General features: G+C 60.3%; 1 protein-coding gene and 1 long non-coding RNA gene across 6 annotated transcripts; one reads left to right on the plus strand and one right to left on the minus strand.

The window, feature by feature from the left end:
• Window positions 1-2: 2 nt before the first annotated feature.
• LOC141370730 (uncharacterized) lies at window positions 3-4,641 on the minus strand. The gene is made up of 3 exons (XR_012375040.1): window positions 4,600-4,641; window positions 1,398-3,281; window positions 3-470 (listed from the first exon to the last, which is right to left on the minus strand). It is a non-coding gene; the product is annotated as an uncharacterized lncRNA (long non-coding RNA).
• SREBF1 (sterol regulatory element binding transcription factor 1) lies at window positions 3,928-27,464 on the plus strand. 5 transcript variants are annotated; one of them, XM_025863965.2, is made up of 20 exons: window positions 3,928-4,212; window positions 17,892-17,990; window positions 19,437-19,871; window positions 20,276-20,463; window positions 20,549-20,686; window positions 20,763-20,984; window positions 21,537-21,651; window positions 21,881-22,095; window positions 22,339-22,540; window positions 22,667-22,845; window positions 23,119-23,380; window positions 23,456-23,622; window positions 23,837-24,005; window positions 24,467-24,575; window positions 24,870-24,979; window positions 25,079-25,211; window positions 25,343-25,508; window positions 25,924-26,124; window positions 26,214-26,352; window positions 26,641-27,004. In XM_025863965.2, exons 1-20 carry the CDS (start codon window positions 4,122-4,124, stop codon window positions 26,862-26,864), a joined length of 3,564 nt encoding a protein of 1,187 aa, XP_025719750.1. In that variant the 5' UTR covers window positions 3,928-4,121; the 3' UTR covers window positions 26,865-27,004. The 5 variants fall into 5 exon arrangements, with proteins under 5 accessions (XP_025719750.1, XP_073737906.1, XP_073737907.1 ...); XM_073881807.1 differs by lacking the exon at window positions 17,892-17,990 and having other exon boundaries at window positions 3,930-4,212; XM_073881805.1 differs by lacking the exon at window positions 17,892-17,990 and having other exon boundaries at window positions 24,870-25,211; window positions 26,214-26,322; window positions 26,635-27,004.
• The last annotated feature ends 270 nt before the right edge of the window (window positions 27,465-27,734 follow it).

Below are 27,734 nucleotides of genomic sequence, written 5' to 3' on the forward strand. Positions count from 1 at the left end.
AAAGGGGCACTCCAGTTGCTGAGCCCAGTGTTGCTCAATACTCCCATTTTCCAAGAAAAGCCAGAAATCCAGCCTTCGGGTGGAATCTTCTGTATTTGACAATTAATTCAAAATCAGAACACATGTAGAGTTGGATTTGGCATGTAGGGGCCAGGGGATGTCTGAGGTCCCCATTCTCCCTGCCGCCAATTCAACCCACCCCATTCTGTGACTCCCCCTCAATCTACACCTGGCCTCAGCCCAGAGAGCCGGTTAACACCCAGGGGACAGATGTCCCCCCTCCTTCTTCATTGCTGTCAGCTTCACCCCTCACAGAGGAGCAGAACCGGTGACCAGCAGATCTTCGGTGGAGTGTCTATTGAATTGACTCATTGATGAACCCGGAGGTAACCACCATGAGTGGCAACGCTGACCCAAAGAAGCTCAGAGAGGGCTAGAAACAATTTGCTCAGCACACAGCAGAGGCCAACCTGGAATGAGAATACAGGGTCATCTAGGCCCAGAATCATCCATGTCAACAGCCATCTGGTTCCATTAGGTCCAGAAGGGGGGAAACTGAGGCTCCAGGCTGGCTCTGTGCTGTTTTGGCCCCCTTGGCCATGACCTGGGCAGGTCCTAGCTTAGCTACCGCAGAAATGAAGGATAATTGGGGGCAGGCGGGGTTGCAAGGGGGCTCCTGGAGTGGCGAGGGGTCTCCGTATGGGAGGCCAAGCCCAGCCTTCCTGCCCAGTGCCAGCAGCCCTGGCAACTCCAGTGCCTGACCCTCTACCCACCCCTGAGCTCCGCCAAGACGAGTAGCCTTGAAAGAGGCCCTGCCCGCCTCCGGGCTGGACACCCGCCCCAAATGTCTCGGAACGCACAGATGCCTGTCAGTCCCTAAGACGTCTGGGGAGGTAAGGGGGGAGATGCGTGCCCCTATTTCACAGTTGGGTGAGCTGGGCGCGCCTCTGGTCCCGAGAGCCAAGGGCCCACAGGGGCCCCGGCCAGGGGGCGGGGCCGTCCCACGTCAGCCCCGCCCCCATGCCCGGACGCACACCTGGCCGCGGTCCCAGCCAGGTGTCTGGCCTGGAGGCCTGGCCGAGAAGAGCAGGCCCAGCTGGTCCCAGGGGCCCAGACCCTGCCAGCCCGCACCGCGGTCCCGCCCCACCCCCCGGGTCGAACGGGCGCGGTGCATGTGACCCAGGGCCCGGCTCCCGGGAGTTTCGCGCTGACGCCGCGTCACCCCACTCGGGGCCGGGCGCCCATTGGCTGCGCCGCGGCCCGCGGGGCGGGACTTGTCTGGCTCGGCGCCCCAGCTCCCCTGGGTCTCCGGCCGCTGCCAGGCCCTGGGTGAGGAGCCTGCACCTTGACGAAATCAGGGGCAACAGCGCTGTGAGGTCGTGGGCAAGTTGCTTTACCTCCCCGGGTCTCGGTGTCCTCATCTGTCAAATGGGAATAGCAGCCCAGTCCTCCTGGGACTGTTGGGAGGAATATATGGGTTAATTCTGGTAAGCGCTCAAAGGTTGTTGCCGGGGCAGACACACACGGCCTGCCAGCATCACAGCATCACGGTTGGCCAGGCTGGGACCCCTGCCCCCTACTAGGCACACCGGGGCAGAGGGGGCCCCCCCACCATGGCTTGTGCCCCTCAGTGCCCTGGCACACACTCCTCTCCTTGTATGAGTTCGGATCACCCCGACCAAGAGGGGTCTGGGGGCCTTGTTTGGGGGTCTCAGGCTCTTTAGGGGGAGGAGCCACCAAGAGAAGGTTTCCCTGAAGAACTGTCGCCCCCATCCCATCTTTCCCCACTCTCACGTTGAGAATTGCCCTGGTAATCTGACGCTGCGAAGCAGAATTTTGTCTCTTTGGTTGCAAAGATTTAAAGCACCCCCCACCCCAACTATGCCCCATGGCCGGGCTTCAGTTTCAATTGGCATTTCTAGTCTGGGCGGCAGGGCTCCTGTTGACCTTGCCTTACCCTCTTTCCCCTCACTCCTGCAGTTATGACATGCATATTTATTGAACCATGCTCTTTACATATATGGTAAACTCGTTTGTAAAGAACAGTGGGGCAGGTCTGCTGTGATGTTGACTCCAACGCACCTTACCTGCCTCTGCAGAATGAATGCAGGAAGGGTTATTCTCATTTTCCAATCTAGTAGCTGAGACTCAGAAAAGGGAAGTAAGTGGTTCCAGGTCACACAGCAAACGGGTGAAAAACCAGACCAGCGTCCCAACTCTGGAAAATGTGGTCTTTAGAGGCTCTACTCAGCACCTGCTCCTCTCCCCACTCCTATTCCTGAGAAGGGCTGTTAGGATTTTCAGGGAAGTCACCAGACTCCCGAGGCCTCCTGGGTGCTTGGCTCCTGCTTGGGCGATAGGGTCTGGGGTAGGGCGACGGGATGAAAGATGGCTGAGGCGAAGCCAGATCCCCCTGTGCTCCCCAGGAGAAGTTCATCTGGATCCCTGCGTGGATCCCAGAGCAGGGCCACTTTGTGGGGGGGCGGTGGAGATGTGGTTTGGAGACCCCCATGGTTCCTGTTCTGGGTGATTGTCCACAGCGGCCGCTTCTAGGAGGGGAACAAAAACAGCTGCCCGTACAGGCCGAGCCCTTGGAACTGGGGCCTCCCAAGTCCTCCCCTGGCCAAGGCACCCCCCTTTAAATGTGCACCACTAATTTTACTCCCTCAGAAGGCATGGCCAGACAGGCTATATCTGGAGTCTGAGCAAGACAGTATTTGGGATGGCATGACTCACTGAGGCCCGGGGCTAGGAGAGACTGGGGGGTCTAGACCTCTGATGGGTCTTCTTGGCTGCCCTCCATGAAGGGTACCTTTGTCTGCTTGCATAATTCCAGAGACAGGAAGCTCACTGCCTTTCCAGTTTCAAGATACTCAAATGTTCTAGTTTATCTCTACGCACCTCGGTGGGACCCCACCCCTGCCACCTAGCTCTGTACCCAGTCCACAGGGCCCAGGGTTCAGTCTCCAGCCATTTTCCCAGCCAAGCTGCCTCTTCCGACCCAGACCCAGCCTGTCATGATCCAGGGCAACCTGACTCAAGTCTAAAGCACAGCCCACCTCTTCCTTCTGTCTGCCATCCTGGCTGCTCCCAAAGGTTGCACGGAGGTTGAAGTCAGATAGCCCTGGGGCCCAACCCTGTCGTTGTTCCTGAGTAGCTCTGTGCTTGGGCGATTAGAACTCTGGGTCTTCCTGTCTTCCTGGGTACTGAGGCCAGCCTACTTCGGGGGGTGGACTGGGTCCACTGGCTCCCAAACCCCTCTATGGTCACCACAACTGGATCTGGGAAGAAAACCAGATTAAATCAGGAAGGGAAATTCAAGTCTCTTCCAGGCTCCCTTTGGGCTACCCCTTTATCAGGAGACCAATCTGATCTAAGGAAACTGGGGGGGGGGGCAGGCTGATCTCACAGGCCCAGCGGCACCCCCCATAATCACTAACATCCCAACCAGCCTGTGGAGAAGCATCACCAAGCTCCACTTACAGATGATGAAATGGAGGACAGAGTTGGCCCGACAGCACACAGCTATCGCTTGCACAGATCTGTCTCGTTCTAAAGAGCCAAATCTAGGAAGTGAGGTCTGTCCAGACTCCACCCCCCTCCAGCCCCAAGTCCAGAGACCTCTGGGACAGGCCCTGTCCTGGAGCTTTCATTCCACCCAGCCCCCTTGCTTGGTGTTGGGAGAAACCGAGGTCCAGGGAAGGCTCATGGCCTGCCCGAGCGCTCCCGCAGCAGTAGGCCAGACGCTGCTGTGCCAGAGGCTGGATAAAATGAATGAGTGGAGGGCACACTTATGGAGGCGCCGGTTCGGGGTAGGCTGGCGAGGCCGACCCTGCAGCCGGGTCCCAGCTCTCTCCAGGTAGGGTGGGGCCGCCTCTACCCTGGAGGGCGGGGCCTCCCGGCAGGGCCCCGCCCCCGCCCCGCCCTCCCTGCAGAGCCACAGCGGGGGAACCCAGTTTCCGAGGAACTTTTCGCGGGCGCCGGGCCGCCACCGGGGCCAGGACGGGACGCGAACGCGCGCAGCGGCGACAGCGGGCCGGGGCCGGCGGACGCGGCGCTCCCTGCGAAGGTCTGTACGCGGCGGCGGGCCCGGCGGGCCGCCCGGAGGAGGTGACTGCGCCATGGACGAGCCGCCCTTCAGCGAAGCGGCCTTGGAGCAGGCGCTGGCCGAGCCGTGCGAGCTGGACGCGGCCCTCCTGACCGACATCGAAGGTACGTCAAGGGCCGGCCGGGCTCCGCGCGAGCGTGGCGCGCCGGCGGCGTCCCGCCTTTGTCTTCCGGGCCGGCTCGGGGCGCGGGGCGCGGGCACCGGCTCTGTGCGCGGGGACTTCCCCGCGCCTCTGGGCAGTGCGCTGTGGGCCCCGTTGTCCAGACCGCGCCGAGCCTCCCTGCGCCCGCCCTGGCGTCTCGGGCCGCGCCTCGCCGGGTCCCCTGGAGACTCCCGGCCGGGCACGTGCGCCTCTGGGCGTCCGGGGCCCCGAGCGGCGCGGCCAGTGAGTTCTCAGCCCAGTGGCGGTCGCCGCAAGCCTGGAGACCTGCCTGGGCGTCGCCGAGGCCCCGCCCCTGCCCCAGCCCTGACGTCAGCGCGGGGTTACTCACGGTCATTCCCTCCGGCCCGAGAGTTCAGCTCGGCGCGGAGCTCCTGCGCGTGCGCGCGGCGCTTTCTCTGGTCCCTCCTCCCTCTCTCTTCCCCTCCCGCCCCCGTCCGGTTTTCCTGGTCCTAGATGGGCATCGCTTGGGCAAACCTTTATTGAGCAGCTGCTTCATGCCGAGCCGCGTCCTCGGCACGGGCGGTTCACAGACCGACCTGGGCTCCCCCTTTTCTTGGGAGCACGGAAATCCTCCAGAAAACCCGCAAACGGATATTTAATTGCGCGTTGGAGTGGAGCCGGGGTGGGGTGAGACCTCTTTGAGCCGACTTTTGAGCTGAGACTTGAGGGTCAGCCCCGGGACCGACGGGGAGGGATGTTTTCCCAGGCAGCCGCGGCGCGGGTTTACTCACGTCTTTGAAAGCATCTTGTTTGCTAGACGGAGGAGGGGTTTGGGGACGGAGCGGCAGGTACCAGTTGGGAGGCTGTTGCCCCACTGTGTAGACAGGGCAAACCACAGCCCCCAGCAAACGGCCCTCCACGGTTGCGCTGCAGTTTCGGCAACACTGGCTAAGTGGCACTTGGTCGACGGGGAACCCGAGGCCAAGACCACAGGACTTAAACCTCCCGCCACCTGGACAGACGTGTCCATGGAGCCCGTGGCCACCTGGGGTTGGCAAAACAGACACATCTAAGCCACTCGCTCCTTCCCTACTGCAGCCTTGCGTGTTAGCCCAGCTGGCTGCTAGCCTGGGGCCTTATCAGCTCACCTTCCCGGTGGGCCAGGCAAGGGGAGGGCCCGGGAGGAGAGACCCTGGTTGTGGGGCTTTTCCAAAGCAGCCTTCGCCATCACTGTGCGCTGGAGTGAGGGTCCCCAAACCCCAGACCCTGGGGAGATCCGAGCCTGACTCCACTCACAGTTCCACAAGCCCCGGGCCCAGTAGTGCAGCCTGATAGGCACCGTGACTAGGTGGTGAGGACCTGGGCTTTGGGGTCAGCACTTGAATCTGGACCCTAGTCACTCAATTTGCCATCCTGCCCAAGCTCTCTCAACCTCTGAGCCTCAGTTTCCCACTCAGGATACGAATGCTTCCCTTCCTAGGGGAGTTGGGACAGTGGACTGAGGGCTGGTGTATCAGGGCCACGGCTCTGGCATAGACCTTTCTCACTGACTCATTTACAGAAGCATTATGTCCCGAGGCCCGAAGACTGGGCCCCTGCAGCCGTTGGGAGGTGGGGGCAGTTAGGCTCCCGCTCTAATCTGGGAGAGAAGGGGGACGACTGGGGCCTCTTCCTGGGGTGGGCGTAACGTTTGCCCACCACAGCAGGAGATTTCTCGGTTTTTATCCAAACTTTCCGTTTTCCCCCCAATTACACAACGAATCTCTTTGCGTTGTAGAAAAATTAGAAGGTGCAGGTGAGCAAAAAGAAGAAAATAAAATCTTCCTTAAACCAGTCATGCAGAGATAAGCTCTGTTAATTATGTGGGGGATTGTTTTCATGTGTGTGTCTGTTTTGTTTTGTTTTGTTTTTTCTTGGAATGGCTGTATACTCGTGATCTGCTTTTTAAAAACAACACCACTGGGACGCCTGGGTGGCTCAGTCGGTTGAGTGTCTGCTTTCAGCTCAGGTCAGGATCCCACGGTCCCGGGATCGAGTCCCGCATTGGGCTTCCTGCTCGGCGGAGAGCCTGCTTCTCCCTCTGACCCTCCCCCCTCTCATGTGCTCTCTCTCTCTCTCTCTCTTTCTCTCTGATAAATAAATAAATAAAACATTAAAAAAAAAAACACCATTGAGGTATAAATTACCTGCCATAAGATTTACCCATTTTAGGTGTACAGTAAGTTGTTACATTGACCAAGTTGTGTGGCCATCACCAGTTAATTCTAGAACATTTTCATCACCACCGTAAGATCCCTCTTGCCAACTTACAACTGCTCCCTGGTGCACACCCAGCCCCAGACAACTGCTAATCTATACTTTTTTTTTTTTTTTATTTACTTGTAATTTATTTATTTTTAAAGATTTTTTTTTTATTTATTTTTTGAGAGAGAGAGAATGAGAGATAGAGAGCATGAGAGGGAAGAGGGTCAGAGGGAGAAAGCAGACTCCCTGCTGAGCAGGGAGCCCGATGCGGGACTCGATCCCGGGACTCCAGGATCATGACCTGAGCCGAAGGCAGTTGCTTAACCAACTGAGCCACCCAGGTGCCCTAATCTATACTTTTATAAATTAGAATAGGGTCCATTGGCTCACAGCAGATTGTAACCTGCTTTGTTCCGTGTCAACAGCCAGGCAGCAATCAAGTTCCCTGGTTTATGCACCAAGTCCCCTACTGATGGACATCCACGTTGTTTTGTTCTCATTAACTGTACTGCAGTGGACCCCCCCAGGCCAATCTTTGCTTGGATGGATCCTTCTCCAGTTCCATAGGCGGAGACTCTGGGAAGGGAATTTGACGCTCAGAGGCCAGGCCTACTTTTGAGGCTCTTCCCCTGCCCTTGGAGCGAGGCAGACTCAAGGTCTAGAGAGAGTGACGTGGGGGTGGGAAGGGCAGGCCCCGAAGGTCTCCAGGTCCCCTGAGAGGAAAGAGGGTTGAGAGGTGGGCCAAGCAGGCCTCGAGCTCCCGGACGGGTAGAGGGCCTGGGTCCTGGAGGCAGTGGGGAGTTTTGGGGGGATGGGAGCAGGGTAGTGCTATGCTTGGGTTGTATGTCGAAAGCTCCCCCCGGCAGCTGGGGTAGAGGATCACAACACAAACAGGGAACACTAATTGAGCCCAGGCTCCTAGCTGACCAGTGAGCCCTCCTGACAACCCTAAGTGGGAAGACTTAAGATCTTCATCTTATGGATGAGTGCCTTGAGGCGCACAGAGAGGTTAAGTGACTTGCCTGAGGTCACACAGCTAGAACATGGCAGGGCCAGGATTCAGACTCAGGCTGTGGACTCTGGAGCCCATGTTCTAAACTGCTGAGCTCCTAAGAGTGGGAGTAGGGGCAGGAAGCAAAAGAATGGGGAGCCCTGGGTACCAGTGGTACCTGGGTGGCTCAGTCAGTTGAGCATTGACTTTTTTTTTTTTTAAGATTTTATTTATTTACTTGAGAGAGAGCATGAGAGGCGGGAGGGTCAGAGGGAGAAGCAGACGCCCCGCTGAGCAGGGAGCCCGATGCGGGACTCGATCCCGGGACTCTGGGATCGTGACCTGAGCCAAAGGCAGCAGCTTAACCAACTGAGTCACACCCAGGGGCCCCTGACCATCGACTCTTGATTTTGGCTCAGGTTGTGATCTCAGGGTCGTGAGATGGAGCCCCGTGTCTGGTGTGCTCAGCAGGGAATCTGCTTCTCTCCCTTTCCCTCTGCCCGCCCTCCCCCCCCCCCCACTGGAGCTCTCTCTCTCAAATAAATAAATCTTAAAAAGAAGAAAGAACAGGGAACCCAGGAGGCTGCTCCACGTGGGGCTCCGCTGGGGGGCCTGGGAGTAGGTCAGAGAGGGTTCAGAGGCCAAGCGGCCACCTCCCCTTCCCAGCCTGGAGCGTGGCCTTTGAGTCAGGAGACCGAGGACCGTCGGCAGGGAGCTGGCCAAGGGCCTCGAGGCCCACCCAGCCCTGCTGCCTGCTTTTGCCAAGCCCTCTGTCATGTGAACGGGTTTTGGGGTAGAGCTGCCGGCACGAGCCCTTAGCTCTGTGGGTGAAGGCATTGGCCTGGCTACGGTGCACTGTAACCTCTGGTGAGCTTCGTCTCCCCGCCCGCCCCCCCGGCCTCCTGTAGTTGCTCTGTGCTTTGGGGTCCCTGGCGGCTGTGGGTGGTGGGGACAGGAGAGAGCGGTCCTGTGCCATGTTTGGGATTATTGGTAAGCCCGGGGCAGGCTTCACCTCTTTGCTGATTCATTGATCAGATCTTGCGCATGCTTTTAAGTGCAGAAGGGGCAAGTAGACTTGGCATTCCGGCTGGGGCCTCCCTGCCTACCGGGGGGTGCTGTGCCCGACCGAGGAGTCGTCCTGGGGGCTCTGGTTTGTCTGAAGCTTTTGGGGGTACAGTTCGTCTGTGCTCTGCCTGGATGCCTCCACCTTCCCTCTTTGTCATACCCCGGGAGTCCTCCAAGCCAGGGAAGCCTTCCTGGACCTCCTCCTCCCCGGCCCTGCGGTCCCTCCCAAGGTGCCTGGACAAACCACAGGAGGGCCTGCTCCTAGGCTGTTTTCTGGGTCCAGGCCAGTCCCCCACCCCACGCCTCTCCCCGTGGTGTCTCATGCCCGGTCCTGTCCCCGGTCCCACCAAGCTTTGACCCTTCTTAGAAAACACAGCTCGAGGGGCGCCTGGGTGGCTCAGTCGGTTAAGCGTCCGACTCTTGGTTCTGGCTCAGGTCATGATCTCAGGGTCGTGAGATCGAGCCCTGCTTTGGGGCCCAGTGTGGAGCCTGCTTAAGATTTTCTCTCTCTCCCTTTCCCTCGGCCTCTGCTTGCACTGCCCTCCCCCCACCCCACCAATTCCCGCACGCATGTGTGCTGCCTCTCTGCCTCTCAAATATAAAAAAATTAAACAAACAAAAAGAAAACACAGCTCAGGACTGCTTACCTCTCAGCTCCCAGCTCCGGGCATATCACGCCAGAGTTCTCAAACGACCATGGACCCCCAGTGCCCCCAGGATGCTGTTCCCTTGTCTCAGCACTGCATTCCAGACCTGCAGGGTTTGTGTAACCCGTCTCTTTGGGGGATGGAGAAAAGCATGCTGGCAGTGGGTTGAGGGGTCTGGGAGTTAGCTCCTGCCCAATGGTCACCTCACTGGACACAAACATCCTGAGTGACCCGGTCAGCCCCAGGCAGGGGTCACTGCCAGGCAGAGGCCTGGGATCTGGACTTGGCCCCGCCAGCAGGTGCAGCTCTGGTGGGAACGGCAGCGCAGGCCAGAAGGAAGTATTTCTGGCTTTGTCTTCTGCCAGCCACAGGCCCTGTGGGTGTGCCCTTTGATCCCCAGACCTGACAGGGATGGCATACGTATGAGACCTCTGTCCCATGCAGCTCCATGGAGGGGAGCGGGGAGAGCCTTAGAAACGGGTTTGGGGATCCTGGGAAGGGCGGTGTTTGAAGCTGGATCCAGATGTGTGGTTCCCCTGCTGGGTTTGGAGCTTGGTGGGAGGTGGAGCAGGGATTGGGAGTCCATCCCCCCTGGAAGAGTTGGTGGCCTGGAAAAGCCCAACCTGACCTGGAGCCCTGCCAAACCCACCCCCTTCCCCCAGCTGACCCTCCAGCTATCTCCCAGCAAGCCTGTCCCTCCCAGTCACGTGCCAGCCCTACCCCTCCTGGGACTTTGGGGTTCCCATTGGAGCCCGGGGGTCTTCAGATTCGACCAAGTGGCTTAACCTCTCTGAGCTTCAGGTTCTCGTCAGCGTACTAGGAATAATAATAGAACCATCTTCTTGGAGTTGTGGGCATCAGATGAGCTCATTTAGGTCAAGGGCTTAAGCAGCACATAGTAGGCCCTCAGCCAACTTTCATCATTTAGAGCACTTACCTAGGACCTGGCACCTAATACATATTTAGCTTAACAAATGTTAGCAGATTATCCAAGGAGACTGTGTTGGAAGTTTCTATGGGCTATGGTTTCAATTTCTCAGCAACCACCGTTGGATTCTGGGTCTCTGCTTGGGGAACAAGGTGCGGCTGGTCAAGGTTAGTGGGGGGCCCCTCACCTCTCCCCCTGCCTGACCCCTAGGGGAGCAAGCACCCTGTCCTTAGCTACCATTAAAGATAGTGTATGGGACGCCTGGGTGGCTCAGTCGGTTTAGGCATCTGCCTTTGGCTCAGGTCATGATCGCAGGGTCCTGGGGTTGAGTCCGGTGTCAGGCGCCCTGCTCAGCGGGGAGTCTGCTTCTCCCTCTGCCCCTACCCCCACTCAAGCTCTCTCTCTCAAATAAATAAATAAAATCTTTCTTTTTTTTTTAAGATTTTATTTATTTATTTGACAGAGAGAGAGACAGCGAGAGAGGGAACACAAGCAGGGGGAGTGGGAGAGGGAGAAGCAGGCTTCCCGCAGAGCAGGGAGCCCGATGCGGGGCTCGATCCCAGGACCCCGGGATCATGACCTGAGCCGAAGGCAGTCTCGCCCAACCAGCTGAGCCACCCCGGCGCCCCAAATAAAATCTTTCTTTAAAAAAAGGATAATATTGTTAATTAATTGAATTTAAATAAAAAATAAATAAATGGGTGCCTGTGTGGCTTAGTCAGTTAAGTGTCTGCCTTTGGCTCAGGTCATGATCCCAGGGTCCTGGGGTCAAGCCCCGCTTCAGGCTCCCTGCTCAGCGGGGAGTCTGCTTCTCCCTCTGCCTCTGCCTGCCGATCCCCCTGCTTGTGCATGCATCTTCTCTGTCTCTCTGGCAAATAAATGAATAAACAAATCTTTAAAAAAAAAAAAAACAAGATAAAGAGAGTAGAGCTGGAAGGAAACTTTGAAATGCCTTTGTCACCTCCTCACCCAATGCACAGATGAGGAACAGAGGCCTTGAAACACCTCACTCACCATAGCCCCCTAGCTGCCCAGCCTGTGTGGTGGCTCAGGCTTGGTGGTAGTTGAGGCGGGGTGAAGGAGCTAGAGACCTGTGAGAAGCGGCTTGGGATCACGACGTGCGGCAGAGGGGGCACCCCCAGCAGGGATTGCTTCCCAGGCAGAAGAATCTAGCTGGTGGAGGAGGGCCAGAGCACAGCGGGTGGTTCTGAGCCTCTGGTCATCGTTGATAGTTGGGCCACACAAAACACCTCAACGCAGGCAGCCTTGGAAATACAAATTCAAGCACTTCGAGCTTCCAGTCACACACCTCTCTGGGCTAAGCAAAGCAACCGAAAGTAAATAAAAATGATAAAACCCAGTGCTGGTGATGCAATGAGGAAATGGGACACAGGGCAGGGGAGGTTGTAAAGGGGTTTCTCTTTTCCAGAGAGCAGCCCAGCAGCTCTAAAACAACATGTTCCCTTTGAACCCATACATCCATTTCAGGTTTAAAGCAGGCTGCAGGGAAGCAACCCTAAAGGGGGAAATAGATATAATTTATATAAAGAAATGTGCAGCACTACTATTTAGACTGGAAACAGTTGCTCAGCAGTCGGGCACTGCTCCCAGATTGCCAGTGTCTCAGGCCTTTGGGTTGCTTTTCAGCTTCCAGAATAAGTATGTGCCCCGAGCCCACACCTAGGACAAGATGTCTGAGTTGGTGCTGGCCAGCATCTTTGTTTAATGGCCCTCTTACAGGTCATGTCCAGGGTCATGTGGTCTGGGTAAATGGGACCTAGTGTGTGGGATGACACAGATGAGGGAAGAATCTGAGAAGGTAACATCAGAGTGAGTTTTGAAAGAGGAACAGGAGTTTGCTAGGTAGACAGAGGATAGTGGGAAGGACATTCCTGGCAGAGGGAACAGCCTGGGGGAGAGCCCATGGCTGGAGACCAGCAGTGGGGTGGTGGCCAGCTGGCTCTGGTCCCCTCTGGGCTCTTCCTTGTACTGAGCAATGCTGGGGTCACACGCTGGTTCAGGCCCCGGCCCTGCCTTGAGGGGCTCCCCGCCAAGGCCCGGCCGCTAACGGTGGCTGGGAAGGTCCCCAGGAAGGGGCAGTGCCCGAGCTGAGCCTTGCTGAGCTTCGTGCTGCCTCCTCTCCCGATCCTGCACTCCGCACACACCTCCTGAGTTGAGACCAGTGCCACCAGCCGGTTGGGGCAGAGCCAGGCTGGAGCTGATGAGTGTGGGCTCGGGGGTTGCTGGACCTGGGTTTGAGTCCCAGATACTCTACTTGGCAGTGGTGGGCCCCTGTACACACGACCTCTCTCTGAGCCTTAGTTTCCTTGTCCCATCTAGAGGGCCCATGCCCAGGTACACCTGGGGCTCCCGCCATGGGCCCTTCTCATTCCGGGAAGAGCCGGCACACGCTCACACCCTCAGCAGCCCTGGGTGCACAAAGGGCTGTCTGTCCCTGTTGCATACATGACTAGCTGAGGACATGCAACCCTGCTGACCTGAGTCCTCAGGAGGATCGCGGAGGCACTGGTAGGAGCAGCAGGGATGAATGGCAGGCAAGGTGTAGCCCTGGCTCCCCGGGATGCCGAGGGAGCGCCCCACCCCTGCCCTGTGCCCATCATGAAGAGGGCAGGGGTGGAACGCTCCAGGGGTCCCATAAGCCCTGTCGCATGCCCTCTCCTGTGCGGGTGCTGCTTTATACCCTTCACTCTTCTTCACACTCATGACTGGACAGTGTGCAAACCCCTTTCCTGCCCATTTCCTGGAGTATTGGTGTCCTTGGCTCAGAGGACAGACAAACTTGTGTGGGATTCCCAGCTCCTTGGCTGCCTCCGTGACCTCTGTCCCCCCTTCGCTCCTTCTGCTCCGGCCACACTGACCTCCTTGCTGTCTCATCATCCTCACACCAAGCTTGCTCCTACCTCAGGGCCTTTGCACTTGCTGTTCCTTCTGCCCTGGGCATTCTTCCTCCCTCCTGGCCCGCTGCCTCGTTTCATTCAGGCCTCCGCTCAGATGTTGCCTCCTCAGAGACACTTGCTGATCATCTTATCTGTAGTGGCCCCACACACTCTCTTTCTACTGCCTCAGTTTCTTCGTGGTGCCCATCACCATCTGCACCCACCTTCCTCCATGTATGTGCAGACCGTCGGTCACTAGAACATAAACTCCAGGAGGGAAGGTCTTTGTGCTGTGTCCCTGTACCCCAGTGCCTGGCACAGGCCTGACACACAGTGGACACTTAAGAAAAGGCAGTAGAGAAGAGCCTGGATGGTCCAGTTGGTTAAACACCTGACTCTTGATTTCAGCTCAGGTCATGATCTCAGGGTCGTGAGATGGAGCCCTGCGTCCAGCTCTGCACTCCCTGCAGAGTCTGCTTAGGACGCTGTCTCCCTCTGCCCCTCCCCCTCATGCTTTCTCTTTCTCTCAAATAAATAAATCTTAAAAAAAAAAAAGAAAAGAAAAAAAGAAAAGGCAGTAAATATTGTCAGAAAAACAAATCTGGGCCTGATGGACCAGGCCATCTGGAGGAAGTGGTGAGCTCCCTATCCCAAGAGGCATGTAAGCAGAGCTTGTTTGGGGTTCGAGGTCTCACACAGGTTGGATGGGCTAGAGGCTCCTGTGACGATCAGAGCGGGGCTCCTGCCAGTTCGTGGCGTTGGGTCCTCCCAAGATTTCCATCATGGCCTCACAGAATAAACAGGCCAGAGAATAAAAGGCTGCCCCACATCTGCCTTCCAAAGGAGGTGTGAAGGTAGAGCCAGGGAGGGAAGGGGGGTTGCTCAGTTTTCCTGTTGGGCCCTGATAGGATCAGGGCAGGGATGGAAGGGAGAGGAAAAAGGAGGAATCCAGGCTTGGGGAGGAGGTGGGTAAGATGAAAGATTAGAGGGGGCGGAGGGAGGCCCACTGAGGCTGAGTCTATGCCTCCTATTCCCCATATTCGAGGAGGGCCGGCAGGAGCCCCATGGGCCTTCTGAGAGTCTCTCTATGCTGGAAGCCCAGCGCTCAGCTCTCTGGAGAATGATCCACGAGTTGGGAGACGTGGCCAGTCTTTTGGGGCCCACTGTCCTGGCTCCCAGGGTTGGGAGTGGGTACCTCTCTTGCCTCACCCAGTCCCAGCCCAATTTACTCTCCGTAAAGCAATCCCCAGTTGCAGCTTGATCATTACAAGTATTGGGCAATTCAGTACCTGACCTTTTTTTTTTTTTTTAAAGATTTTATTTATTTGACAGAGAGAGCCACAGCCAGAGAGGGAACACAAGCAGGGGGAGTGGGAGAGGAAGAAGCGGGCTTCCCGCGGAGCAGGGAGCCTGATGTGGGGCTCGATCCCAGGACCCTGGGATCATGACCTGGGCCGAAGGCAGACGCTTAATGACTAAGCCACCCAGGCGCCCCTGACCTTTTTTTTTTTTTTAAAGATTTTATTTATTTATTTGAGAGAGAGAGAGAGAGAGAGAGCGTGAGAGCAGGGAGGGTCAAAGGGAGAAGCAGACCCCCCGCTGAGCAGGGAGCCCGATGTGGGACTCGATTCTGGGACTCCAGGATCATGACCTGAGCCGAAGGCAGTGTCTTAACCAACTGAGCCACCCAGGAGCCCAACTCACTACCTGACTTAATAGTTCTAGACCATTCCATTTGCTACAGAGGGACTAACCTTTATCAGCAATCTTGCTGAATTCTGGGTGCTTCAAACACTTGCACTTTTTTTTGAGAGAGAGAGAGAGAGATTGGGAGCATGCGCACGAGCAGGGGGGTGGGGGCAGGGGCAGAGGGCAGAGGGAGAGAATCTTAAGCCGGCTCCACGTCCAGCGCAGAGCCTGATGCTGGGCTCAGTCTCATGACCCTGAGGTCATGACCGGAGACGAAATCAAGAGTTGGATGCTTAATCTACTGAGCCACCCAGGTGCGCCCATATACTTGCTCTTTTATTATTTTTTATTTTCATTTTTTTTTTTTAGTTCACATGCAGTGTTATACGAGTTTTTGGGTGTATAACATAGTGATTCAGCAATTCTCTACATTACAGGGGCGCCTGGGTGGCTCAGTTATTAAACGTCTGCCTTCGGCTCAGGCCATGATCCCAGGGTCCTGGGATCGAGCCCCGCATCGGGCTCCCTGCTCCGCAGGAGGCCTGCCTCTCCCTCTCCCACTCCCCCTGCTTGTGTTCCCTCTCTCGTCTCTCTCTCTCTGTCAAAATAAATAAATAAAGTCTTAAAAAAAAATTCTCTGCATTACTCAGTGCTCATCATGCTCATAACAGCCCTTGGCTCTTAATCCCTGTCACCTACTTCACCCATCTCCCCTCTGGTCACCATCGTTGATTCTCTAGAGTTAAAGAGTCTGTTTTTTTGGTTTGTCTCTTTTTTCCTGTTTGTTTGTTTTTTTCATTCCACGTATGAGTGAGATCATATGGCATTTGCCTTTCTCTGACTTATTTCACTTAGCATTATACTGTCTAGATCCACCCATGTTGTTACAAATGGTAAGACTTCACTCTTTTTGATGGCTTAGTAATATTCCATTATATACACACACACACACACACACACACACACACACACACACACACACACACCCCATTTTCATCCGTTCATCGTTGATGGACAACCTAGGCTGCTTCTATAGTTTGGCTGTCATAAATAATGCTGTAGTAAACACACTTGCCCTTCTAGAACCCCACTGCTCTTACCTCTGGAGACCAGGGGTGGAGGCTCAGAGAAGGGGAGTGATTTGCCTGGGATCACACGGCAAGTGAGACGCAGAGGGAAGGTCGGCCCCTGGGCTGTATGGGGGAAGAGGTGCACTGTGGGTTTTGATCTCGAATTTCTAACCCCACTCTTAGCTCTGACACCCAACTTCTGCAGGAAGATTCAGCTCCAGAAGAGAGTGAGATGGGGGGTTACGGAAAGGCTGGCCCCTCCGATGCCACCAGGTGCCTCGTGGCGCCCAGACCCTCTTTCTTGCTGCATCTTAGCTTAAACTGTGTCCTCTGCCGCTTGGCCAGCCTCCCTCTCAGAAGACTTTCCAGACTCCTGCTACCCTCAGGGGGACATTGAGTGACCATTCTCCCTTCTCCGTCCTCAGGATGGAATGGGGGCAGAGCCCAAAGATGTGAGGAATGGAAAACAAAGGCGAGAAAATGTGGTGAAGGGAAGACATCCTAAGGATGAGACAGGAAGGGGGCGGGGGGGGGGGGGCGGGCTTGACACCCTCGGGGCTGCCTCTGACCGGGCTTGTCTGTCCTGCCACATTCAGGGCTCCACAACTGGGGAACACGGTAAGGGAGAACAGAGCCACCAGGGTCTGCTTTTGAAACTCGGGCCTGGAATTCAGGTCTCGGTGTCTAACCTGTCTTGGTTACTCGGGTGAGGTCAGAACCTTTCCAACAGCAATGCATTGTTTTGTTTTTGGGGGGATGAGGGAGAGTGTGAGCACCCACAGGCTGAGGAGAGAGGGAGATGGAGGTGCCAGAGGAGAAGTTCTTTATCCTTGGCACCTCCTACAAAGCCATGGAAAGTTCTAGAAAGATTGGGAACTGGATGTGTGTGAGGGAGATGGGGCTGTGTTTCCTTGTTTAGGCTGGTGGAGAGGGAGAGAGATTGGGGCTGGAGTCCCTCCTGGCCCACGCTGCTCAGTTGCCATGCCTGCCTGCCCAGGATTCAGCCCCCCACCGAGGCCACAGGAGACTGGGAGCCAGAGGAGGGGCAGGTTGAAGGCTGGGGCAGGACTTGCTGGTGGTCTGTTTGGCCACAAAAGCTCAAGCTGACAACCTGGGCAGCTGGCCATGCTTTGTTCATCTGTATGTGTGTCGAACTTTGACCTTCCTCAGAAGGGGAGGCAGTCCTAGGTACCTCCTCAAAAGACCCCCAGAGCCTGTCACCCTGTCACACCCTGCCTTCCTCACCTTGTGTCCCAGGGATTGGGTTGTCTCTTGGCCTCCCCGCACCCTACAGTGAACAAGTGAGTCAGACTTGACCTGGGAGCCAGGGCAGACTTTGCTGACCCCCTTCCCCACATCCCAGACCCAGGTCTCTCTGCAAAAGGACATCTGTGCAGAGACAGAGGAATCAGGTTCAAGTATTATGTGTATGTGTACTTTGGAGTAAGGGTCTCCCTTCCTCACTCTGGGACTCAGTTTCCCGGCAGTGACCTGTTATTAGGCATCCATATGGTGGGGGGTGGCCCCATGCTGGGGCAGCCCCAAGAAGGGGAGGTCCCTGCCCCCACTGCCAGGCAGCCCTTGGCCTTAATTCAGCGCTTCGTGGTATTGAGCGCCGCCCCCATTTTCTCTTTCACTTTTCCCTTTCTCGAGGCCAGGGAGACGTGATTGTCCCATTGTCTAGAGAAGTAAACTGAGGCCTAGAGGTGGGGTTCCGCACAGAGAGCCAGCGATTGGAAAGAGTGTTAGGTCGTCTCTGCCGGGGTTATCCCGGCCCCGCGACCACTCCGCCACCCTTCTCCGAGGTGCTGACGGAGGTGTTTGGAGCTGGGGGCGTAGTGGGGGCGGTGACCGTCAGTAACCCCGGCGGATGTCGGCGCCGAGTGGGTTAAGGGCCGGCGCCCGCGAGTAACCCCGGCCCCATTCAGCGCCGCGGGGTGAAACCCGAGCCCGAGCCGCCGTCGGGGGTGGGGCGGTGGCAGAGGCGGGGCCCTAGTGAGGCAGCGGCGCGGCCGGTGATTGGCCGCGTGCGCTCACCCCATGCCCGGCCCGCGGCCCCGGGGGGCGGGGCGGGGGCGGGGCCGGAGGGGGCGGGGCGGGCGGGGGCGGGGCGCTCCGCGGGCTTTATAGCGCGGCCGAGCCCTGACAGGTGAAGTCGGCGCCGCGCGGAGACCGGCAGGCCAGCGGCCGGGACGCCCCGAAGGGGCGGCGGGCGCGGGCCGCGGAGCCATGGATTGCACGTTCGAAGGTATTTTTTGGTGGACCCCCCACCCCTTTATCACAGAGCCTCTACTCCGCTGCGGGGTCACCATCCCCGATTTCCTCAGGGGGGGCGTGTGTGTGCAGTGGCCGTGGAACTCCCAGCCCCCCAGCGGGAAGAGCGGGTTCCCGAGGGGGCGGCGTGCCAGCTCCCGGCGCCCACTGGAGTTGGTGGGCCACCCCCACCCGCAGTAGTTCCCCCTACCCCGGCGTTTGGAGTGAGAGGGTGGCTTTCCCGCGTCCTCCGCCCCCGTCTAGGGCAGCAGGGGAAGAAGCAGGGAGGAGGCCAGTTGCCCCCCCTCCCTGGAGCCAAATCCGGACCCCAGTCCTGGATTCACTCAGCTTTTCTTTCAGGGCCTCAGTTTCCCCATCTGTCAGAGGGGCTCATGAGGGCGGGGGTGAGGGATGGGGGGGGCGCTGCCAGTGAAAGTACTGTAAGCCTTTAGGGCCTGCACCAGCCGGGAGAGCCCATGAGGTGTTTCCCATGGAGGGCCCAGGGGCCCCGAGCCTGGCACCACCACCTTGGGCTGCTGGAGGCCAGAGGGAGGTCCCCTCCTGCAGGAACTGCCTTGCCGGGGCACCTGGCAGGAGGCAGGTAACGGTGAGGCCCGCTGTGCACCACCTTCCTGCCCTGCCAAGCCTCGTAGCAGCCCTGCCATGTAGGGCTTCATCCTTTTTTGTTGTGCAGATGAGGAAACAGGCCCAGTGAGAGGAGGCTGTTGGCCCAGGCCGCATGTCCAGTGGGCAGGTGGGCAGGGCCAGGAGCTCAGGCTGCGGATCTTGCAGAGCACTTTAACCCAGTGGGTGACTGTCCCTAGTGGGTTAGAGGGCCCCAGGGCAACAGCCAGGCAGCTGGTGACCCGCCAGCTGGGGGAGAGGCTGGAGCTGTGGCAGGGAGTGTCCCAGTCTGTACGAGGAGGAGGGAGTCAGGACGGCCAGCATTGCCTTTATAGAGGGGAAACTGAAGCCCTGAATGGCCTGGTCCCGAGGCTGCTTGGCTGCAGGCATGGTCTGGGCTTGTGCCCAGAACACGCAGGGACACACTGGTTGGCACACACATGGCTGGCAGCTGGGTCAGCCCCAAGCCTCGGTCTCTGCCACGGAGGAATGGGTCGGGGTTGGCAGCTCTGCAGTCAGCCGTTTGGGGCCCGAACCCCAGTTCTGCCTCAGCATAGGTGTGGGGCACTGACCTTGCCCAGCCGTTGTACGGGCTGCTGGGTACATGAGCAGCACCAGGCATTGCTCCAGATGTCACAGGTGCCCAAGAAATGGCTGTGTGTCTCGGAGCCCGGGCTCATGTGGGTGGCCTTCTGTTTCTGCATCACTGCCCCCCACATCCAGCTGTGTGGACCGGAGGCATGAAGTGTGTGATGCCCTGTACAGGGGCCAGCCCCCGCCCCCCGGTCACTCACCCAGCCTCTTCTCCGTTCCCCAGACATGCTGCAGCTCATCAACAACCAAGACAGCGACTTCCCGGGCCTGTTCGACCCACCCTATGCCGGCGGCAGCGGGGCAGGGGGCACAGACCCTGCGAGTCCTGATGCCAACTCCCCGGGCAGCTTGTCCCCACCTCCTGCCACAATGAGCTCCCCACTCGAAGGCTTCCTGGGGGGACCCAAGGCGACACCTCCACCCTTGTCCCCTCCCCAGCCTGCGCCCACCTCCCTGAAGATGTACCCCCCTGGGCCTGCCTTCTCCCCCGGGCCTGGTATCAAGGAGGAGCCCCTGCCACTGACTATCCTGCAGGCCCCGACCCCACAGCCCCTGCCAGGGTCCCTTCTGCCCCAGAGCTTCCCGGCCCCTGCCCCACCACAGTTCAGCTCTGCCCCTGTGTTGGGCTACCCCAGCGCCACGGGAGGCTTCTCCACAGGTAAGGGGGGGTGTGGGGGGAAGGGACAACACGAGCACAGAGAGGAGGGTCTACCGTGGCCTTAGGAGAGGAGTTTGCGGGCTGTAGACATCGGGGCCTCTGCTGTTCTGCCTTAGGCGCCGCCCCTCCCCTGTTCCTAGCAGTACCTTGTGCGTTGGTGCTGGGTGAAGCCCTGCCTCTCACTGTGCCCGGGTGGCGACATCAACGCCACCCTTCCAGGGACAAATGCGTGGCTGGAAAGCTAGCACATTTGTATCGGAACTCCAGGCAGGGGTTGGCCACCCAGGAACCCAAAGCCATGAGGGCTGACTCATCCCAGGTCATAGGGTGATAGGGCCCTGAGGGGTGGGTTGAGAGTGGGTGAGGGTGGCCTGTGCCTGCAGCCCCAGCCTTTATCTCTGCAGGGACCCCTCCGGGGAGCACCCCGCAGCCGCTGCCTGGCCTACCTCTGGCTTCTCTGCCAGGGGTCCCGCCCGTCTCCTTGCACACCCAGGTCCAGAACGCAGCCCCCCAGCAGCTGTTGACGGCCACAGCCAACCCCACAACAGTGCCCGGAACAACCACGGTGACCTCGCAGATCCAGCAGGTCCCGGTGAGGAGGTCTGGCCAGGCCTTGGGGAGATGGCAGGCCCCGGTCCAGACTCACAGCTCTTGGCTGAGACCGCATCCCCTCCCAGGTCCTGCTGCAGCCCCACTTTATCAAGGCAGACTCTCTGCTCCTGACGACCATGAAAACAGACATGGCAGCCACTGTGAAGGCGGCGGGTATCAGCTCCCTGGCCCCTGGCGCCGCTGTACAGACGGCGCCCTTGCAGGTGGGTGGCGTGGGGCCGAAGGCTGGGGCTCTGCGTGTGGGCAGGCCCGGCTGGTAACCTGCGCCTGGCCCCTCAGACCCTGGTGAGTGGAGGAACCATCCTGGCGACAGTGCCGCTGGTCATGGACGCAGAGAAGCTGCCCATCAACCGGCTGGCAGCTGGTGGCAAGGCCCCGGGCTCGGCGCAGAGCCGCGGGGAGAAGCGCACGGCCCACAACGCCATTGAAAAACGCTACCGTTCCTCCATCAACGACAAAATCGTCGAGCTCAAGGACCTGGTGGTGGGCACTGAGGCGAAGGTGCGGGCAACGGTGTTCAGAGGCACACTGTGGGGGTGACCCTGGGGAAGCAGGGGACCGGAAGACCCAGAAGTTGGGACTGAGCCTGGGCCCTGGGGACACTGCAGGGAACAGACAGACAAAAATCCTGCTGTCTGGAGACTGACGTTCTAGTGGGGGACAGGGGATGACAATACACAGGATAAAGAAGGAAGTGTTAGAGTCGCCAGCTGGGGATAAGCGCCGTGAAGGAGGACAACACAGGGAGAGGGACAACGAGGCTACACGTCTGAAGCACCTCACCAAGGTGACATGACAACAGCAAAGACCTGAAGGAGGGGAGGGAGTTAGCCGGACACTGTTGGATGCCTTTGGGGTATGAATCCTCATCCCCAGCCTGGGAGATAGGTTCTACTAGGGGAAGAACGTTCCACGTAGAGAGAACAGCAAGTGCAACAGTCCTGAGGCAGCCGTGCTGTGGAGTAGCGCCACCCCCCACCCCGCCCTCTGCTTAGGTGCCCACTGGCCAGGCCTGACCGGCCCCTTGTGCCATCTCCCTCCTACCCCCTGCAGCTGAATAAGTCTGCCGTCTTGCGAAAGGCCATCGATTACATCCGCTTCCTACAACAGAGCAACCAGAAGCTCAAGCAGGAGAACCTGAGTCTCCGCACTGCAGCCCACAAAAGCAGTGAGTCCTGGCCTCCCCATGCCCCTGGCTCTGCGCTGCCCCACCCCCCAGCTCCTGCACCTGCCCCTTAAGCCCTAACCCTACAAGGGCCCTTAGCCTCTCCTTTGGCCCCAACTTGGCCCTCAAGAGCTAGACCAACTCCCATGCGCCCCTCTCCAGAGGGCCCTGAGCTGATTGGGGGTGGGGTATCTAGTCTTCACCCCCGGCCCTGCTCCTTTCCGGCCTCCAGAGTCTCTGAAGGACCTGGTCTCAGCCTGCGGCAGCGGAGGAAACACAGACGTGCCCATGGACGGCACGAAGCCTGAGCTGGTGGACACGCTGAGCCCGCCCCCCTCGGACGCCGGCTCGCCGTTTCAGAGCAGCCCCTTGTCCCTTGGAGGCAGGGGTAGCGGCGGCAGTGGCAGTGACTCGGAGCCCGACAGCCCGGTGTTTGAGGACAGCCAGGTTGGGCCCGGCCCTGTTCCCCACCCCCACCCCCGGTCCGTCTCCCCTGGATATCTGAGCCCCAGGACTTGGTCGGGAAGAGGCCCCTAACATAGCTCACCTCCCATTTGATAGAGAAACTGAGGCCTGTAGCCATGTGGGTTCCCACAGTAAGGCCGTGTGGAGGGCTGATCCCTCCTTCCCTGTCACATCCCCCCGGGCCCACTCCCGCTCTGCCCTCGCCGACCTGCCCACCCCTGCCAGGTGAAGCCCGAGCAGCTGCTGTCCCCCCGCAGCCGGGGCATGCTGGACCGCTCCCGCCTGGCCCTGTGCACGCTCGTCTTCCTCTGCCTCTCCTGCAACCCCTTGGCTGCCCTGTTGGGCGGCCGGGCTCTCCCCAGCCCCTCGGATGCCGGCAGCACCTACCACCGTCCTGGCCGCAGCGTGCTGGGCACTGAGGGCAGAGGTAGGACAGACCCCCAGCATGGGTATCCTGGGGACGGAGGGGGCGCTGGCGGGGAGCTCGGGGGGGTGTAGCCGGGACTCTGGATTTCCAGGGCGCTGTGGTCCCAGCCCTTCGGTCTGCCCCCAGACGGCCCTGGCTGGGCCCCGTGGCTGCTGACCCCACTGGTCTGGCTGCCCAATGGGCTGCTGGCGCTGGCCTGCTTGGCGCTTCTCTTTGTCTACGGAGAGCCAGTCACGCGGCCCCACTCGGGCCCCGCCGTGCACTTCTGGAGGCACCGCAAGCAGGCTGACCTGGACCTGGCCCGGGTAAGGGGCCGGATCCCCGGGGGTGGGCTCAGGGGATGGGGCAGGGCCAGGACCTGGGCAGCGCCTGGGAAGGTGCTGGGTGGCCCTGCCCTGCCCTGCCCTGTCCTCCCCGCTCCTGTCGACCCCTCAGACTCGCACTGCCTGGGAGGGCGGGGGAGCACACCAGCGTCATGGTGGGGGGCCCGAGGTGGGAGGGTCTTCGGAGCGGACGGGTATCGGGTGCTCACATACTCTGATCCCCCCTTTGCTCACCTGGAAAACCCTCATCCCCAGGGGGACTTCGCCCAAGCTGCGCAGCAGCTGTGGCTGGCCCTGCGGGCCCTGGGCCGCCCGCTGCCCACCTCTCACCTGGACCTGGCCTGCAGCCTGCTCTGGAACCTCATCCGCCATCTGCTACAGCGTCTCTGGGTGGGCCGCTGGCTGGCAGGCCGGGCAGGGGGCCTGCAGAGGGACTGCGCCCTGCAGGCGGACGCCCGCACCAGCGCCCGGGATGCTGCATTCGTCTACCACAAGCTGCACCAGCTGCACGCCATGGGTATGCAGGGCGAGGGGCTGGGCCTGGGGGGCTCCCGCCGCCGCACCCCTGCCTCACGTCCTGCCCGTTTTCCAGGGAAGTACACAGGCGGGCACCTCACTGCCGCCAATCTGGCACTGAGCGCCCTGAACCTGGCAGAATGTGCGGGGGACGCCGTGTCCGTGGCCACGCTGGCCGAGATCTATGTGGCCGCCGCGCTGAGGGTCAAGACCAGTCTCCCGCGGGCCTTGCATTTCCTGACAGTGAGTGTGGGTGCTGGGCCGATGGGCTGGGGGGCTTGTCTCTGCAGCTCTTTCCAGTGGCTCCCTGGGCACGGGGCTCACAGGAGGAGGCAGTCGGTTACCGGGGCGGGGGGCGGGGGGGACGACTCGAGGCCCAGCTGGGGCCTCAGACCTAGGGCTGGGTTTGAGTCCCTGTCTGGGTGCAGTGTGACAGCCCAGCTCCCCTCCCCCACAGCGCTTCTTCCTGAGTAGCGCCCGCCAGGCCTGCCTGGCACAGAGCGGCTCGGTGCCTCTTGCCATGCAGTGGCTGTGCCACCCCGTGGGCCACCGTTTCTTCGTGGATGGGGACTGGGCCGTGTGCAGTGCCCCGAGGGAGAGCCTGTACAGCTTGGCCGGCAACCCAGGTGCTCTCTCAGCGCCGTGCCCATCCCGTCGCCCGACATCCTTCGTGGCCCATTCCCACTCCTGTCCCGCCCCTTGTCCCTGCATCTCTGCATGTCCCTGCCCGCCCCGGTCTGTCTGTTGTTGCTGAGGCTGCAGGAGCAACAAGGCTGGGTCTGTCTCGGTTGGGGCACTTCAGAAGCAAAGAGGGAGACAGGAATTTGGGGGCAGGTGGTTGATTTGGGAGGTGATCCCAGGCAAGACCAGTGTTGAGTAAGGAGATCAGATGGAAGAAACAGAGCTGGTAGAGACGTGTTATTAAGCAGATTAACACTGTCCGGGGGTAGGTCACCCTATCCAAGGGCAGCCTGGGGTATCTATCCCACCCGCATGCCCAGGGGAGAGCCGTTGGTGTGGAGAGGTGAATGTGGGGAGGAGGGGTGGGGCCCTTCCTGCCACCCCGCTCACCCGCTCCTCCCCACAGTGGACCCCTTGGCCCAGGTGACTCAGCTATTCCGCGAACATCTCTTGGAGCGAGCACTGAATTGTGTGGCTCAGCCCAGTCCCAGCCCTGGATCGGCTGATGGGGACAGGTGAGTGGCCCTGCGCCCCCCGCCCCACACACCCCCACCAGGCAAGCACCCTCCACGGTAAGTCTGGGAGTGGCTGTGTCCAGGGCCGTGGGTGGGTGGCCAGAGCCAGGCTACTGCCCACCTGCTGTGCGGCCTCGGGCGCATCTCAGTTCCTCCCTGGGTCTGTCTCCCTAGCAGCTGGCCAGGAAGGGAGCTGGGAGGTCAGGCTGGGCTCTGGTGGGAGGGGAGGAGGGCCGGGGCCTTCGCAGAAGCCCTGCCCCCTGTCCTGACAGCGAGGTGTCTCTCCTGCCACAGGGAGTTCTTGGACGCCCTCGGGTACCTGCAGCTGCTCAACAGCTGTTCCGATGCTGCCGGGGTTCCCGCCTGTAGCTTTTCCATCAGCTCCAGCACGGCCACCACCACTGGTGAGTCCCCAGGCCCCCGCCCCGCGACCCCCGGCTCCGCCTCAGCTGCAGTGTGGCTGAGCTTCAGGGAGCCTCCCCCCACCCCCATGCTTCCTGCAGGCACAGACCCTGTGGCCAAGTGGTGGGCCTCCCTGACGGCCGTGGTGATCCACTGGCTGCGGCGTGATGAGGAGGCGGCTGAGCGGCTGTACCCGCTGGTGGAGCACCTGCCCCGTGCCCTGCAGGAGTCTGAGTGAGGATCCGCCAGATTCTCCCGGCACCCCCAGCGCGGTGCTGCCCCTCAGCCTTGGTTTTGTGCGGTTGGGGTCTCAGTGTGGGTCTGGGCCCGGTTTGACCATCAGTCCTCTGCCCTGGCCCCAACAGGAGACCCCTGCCCAGGGCGGCTCTGCACTCCTTCAAGGCAGCCCGGGCCGTGCTGGGCCGCGGGAAGGCAGAGTCTGGCCCGGCCAGCCTGGCCATCTGTGAGAAGGCCAGTGGGTACCTGCAGGACAGCCTGGCCACCACCCCAGCTGGCAGCTCCATCAACAAGGTGAGGGGTGGTGCTGGGGGCCTGGCAGGTCTTGGGGGGCTGTCACCGCCCTTTCTGTCCCTGGACCTTCCCCCTTGCGCTGCAGAAGACTGTGGGCTTATCCCCGCAGTACTGGATGGGGGGCGCACTCGCTAAGGCCCCAGTCGCCCCAGCCCCAGGAGGAGGGGTGGGGTGAGGGGTCTGGCAGAGCTCTCTTTGGAGGCTGCTCCTGTGGCAGGTGGCAGGCGTGGGGGCCTGGAGAGGCGGGCGGCCCCGCGGTGCATTGCTGTTGCATTGCACGTGAGTGACGCGGGTGCAGTGCCTCCGCAGTGCAGCCCGGAGCCGGCCCCTGGCACCGTGGGCCCCCACCCGTCCCCTCCCACAGCCGGAGGCCCCCCCCCCCGTGACCCCTGCCCTGCCCTCCCCACCCCTCCAGGCCATGCAGCTGCTCCTGTGTGACTTGCTCCTCGTGGCGCGGACTAGCCTGTGGCGGCGGCAGCAGCTACCTGCACCCCCCCAGGCCTCGCAGGGCCCAGGCGCTGGAGCCCAGGCCTCCGCCCTTGAACTGCGTGGCTTCCAGCGGGACCTGAGTGGCCTGAGGCGTCTGGCACAGAGCTTCCGGCCCGCCATGCGGAGGGTGAGTGGCCACGGGGCCCTTCACCAGCAGGTGCGGGGAGAGTGGGGGCCCGGCCCGAACCCCGACTCTCCGGGCCCCCTCCTGCCCAGGTGTTTCTGCACGAGGCCACGGCCCGGCTGATGGCGGGGGCCAGCCCCACGCGGACACACCAGCTCCTGGACCGCAGTCTGCGGAGGAGGGCAGGCCCCTGTGGCAAAGGTGAGCGGGGCGCTGCCCTGGTAGGGGCGGGTTCGGGCGGCTGGGAAGGCCCAGACGGTGTGACGGATGCCGAGCGCTGCTGTGTAAGAGGCAGAGACCGAGGGACTTCGTGCCGGTTGCCAGAGGGCGATATCCCACCTGCGAAATCCACTGGGGGCCACTGTCACCTGCAGGGAAAGGCGACTGTGCCGAGTCCATTGTACCGTACGGGCCCCGGGGAGGGGTCTGAGGCTCCAGGGGTGCGCCCGAGAAGGGCGGGGGGGCGGGGCCAGGCTCGGAGCCCCGCCCCTGACGCCCGTGCGGTGTGCGCAGGCGCAGCGGCCGAGCTGGAGCCGCGGCCCACGCGGCGGGAGCACGCCGAGGCCTTGCTGCTGGCCTCCTGCTACTTACCGCCCGGCTTCCTGTCGGCGCCGGGGCAGCGCGTGGGCATGCTGGCCGAGGCGGCGCGCACGCTCGAGAAGCTCGGCGACCGCCGCCTGCTGCACGACTGCCAGCAAATGCTCATGCGCCTGGGCGGCGGGACCACCGTCACCTCCAGCTAGGTCCCCGTCGGCGGCCCCAGTGGGGCCTGTGTGCCGGGCCGGAGCCTCGACGGCCGAAGGCAGCGCTGAGGAACCCCAAATGTCCATGGTCCGCCCACGTACTGCTGTCTCTTGGGGGGATGGGAGGCACGCAGGGGCTTTTGCTGCCTCTTGACCTGGGAGGCCGGTGGGGGCGAGACCCCGCCCCGTGCCCCGCCCCACCCCGTGCCCCGCCCCACCCCGTGCCCCGCCCCACCCCGTGCCCCAACCCGACGAGCGGCGGCCAGCATGTGCTGACCTCTGGTGGCCGATCGGGGGATTGCAGGGGCCGGGCGGCCGATGGGACTTCGCTCTGCAGGCGCCCAGTGGCTTTTCCCTCTCCCCTCTCACAGAGGGGTACATTTTACTGAGCTGAGGGGGGCCTACTTGGCTTTCCCAGCCAGCAAGGGGGTCCTACTCCAAGGCGCCTCTCTCCCTTCTGGAGAGACTTGTACATACTGTAGATGAGGGCGCACCAGCCTCCTGGCCTCTGAGGCTCAAGTGTTACTTTGCCTTTTGCAGACTTTATTTTCATAGTTTGAGAAGTTTTGTACAGAGAATAAAAGATGAAATTATTTATAATCTGGGTTTTGTTTCTTTGGGGAGGAGGGTGTGTACTTTAGCTGATAGACCCCCAGCAGAGGGGGTCCTTTGAGCCTCTCCCTCTCCTCCTACCCCAGCACCCAAAGGTTTCCCTCTCCCATCGGTCCTGAGACCAAAATTTCCCATTCGATGTGGGAGGCTTGTCGCTGTGGGAGACCTGTCGCTGTGACCTCCAGGTGACCTGGATTCCACCAATTTCCGTGCCACATGGTTGGGCTGTATCAACCCTTAATCCTTAAGGGCTGTTGT

This window comes from Callorhinus ursinus, unplaced genomic scaffold, assembly GCF_003265705.2.
Source record: "Callorhinus ursinus isolate GAN/ISIS: 27379988/994484 unplaced genomic scaffold, GSC_fseal_2.0 scaffold43, whole genome shotgun sequence".
NCBI lineage: Eukaryota > Metazoa > Chordata > Mammalia > Carnivora > Otariidae > Callorhinus > Callorhinus ursinus.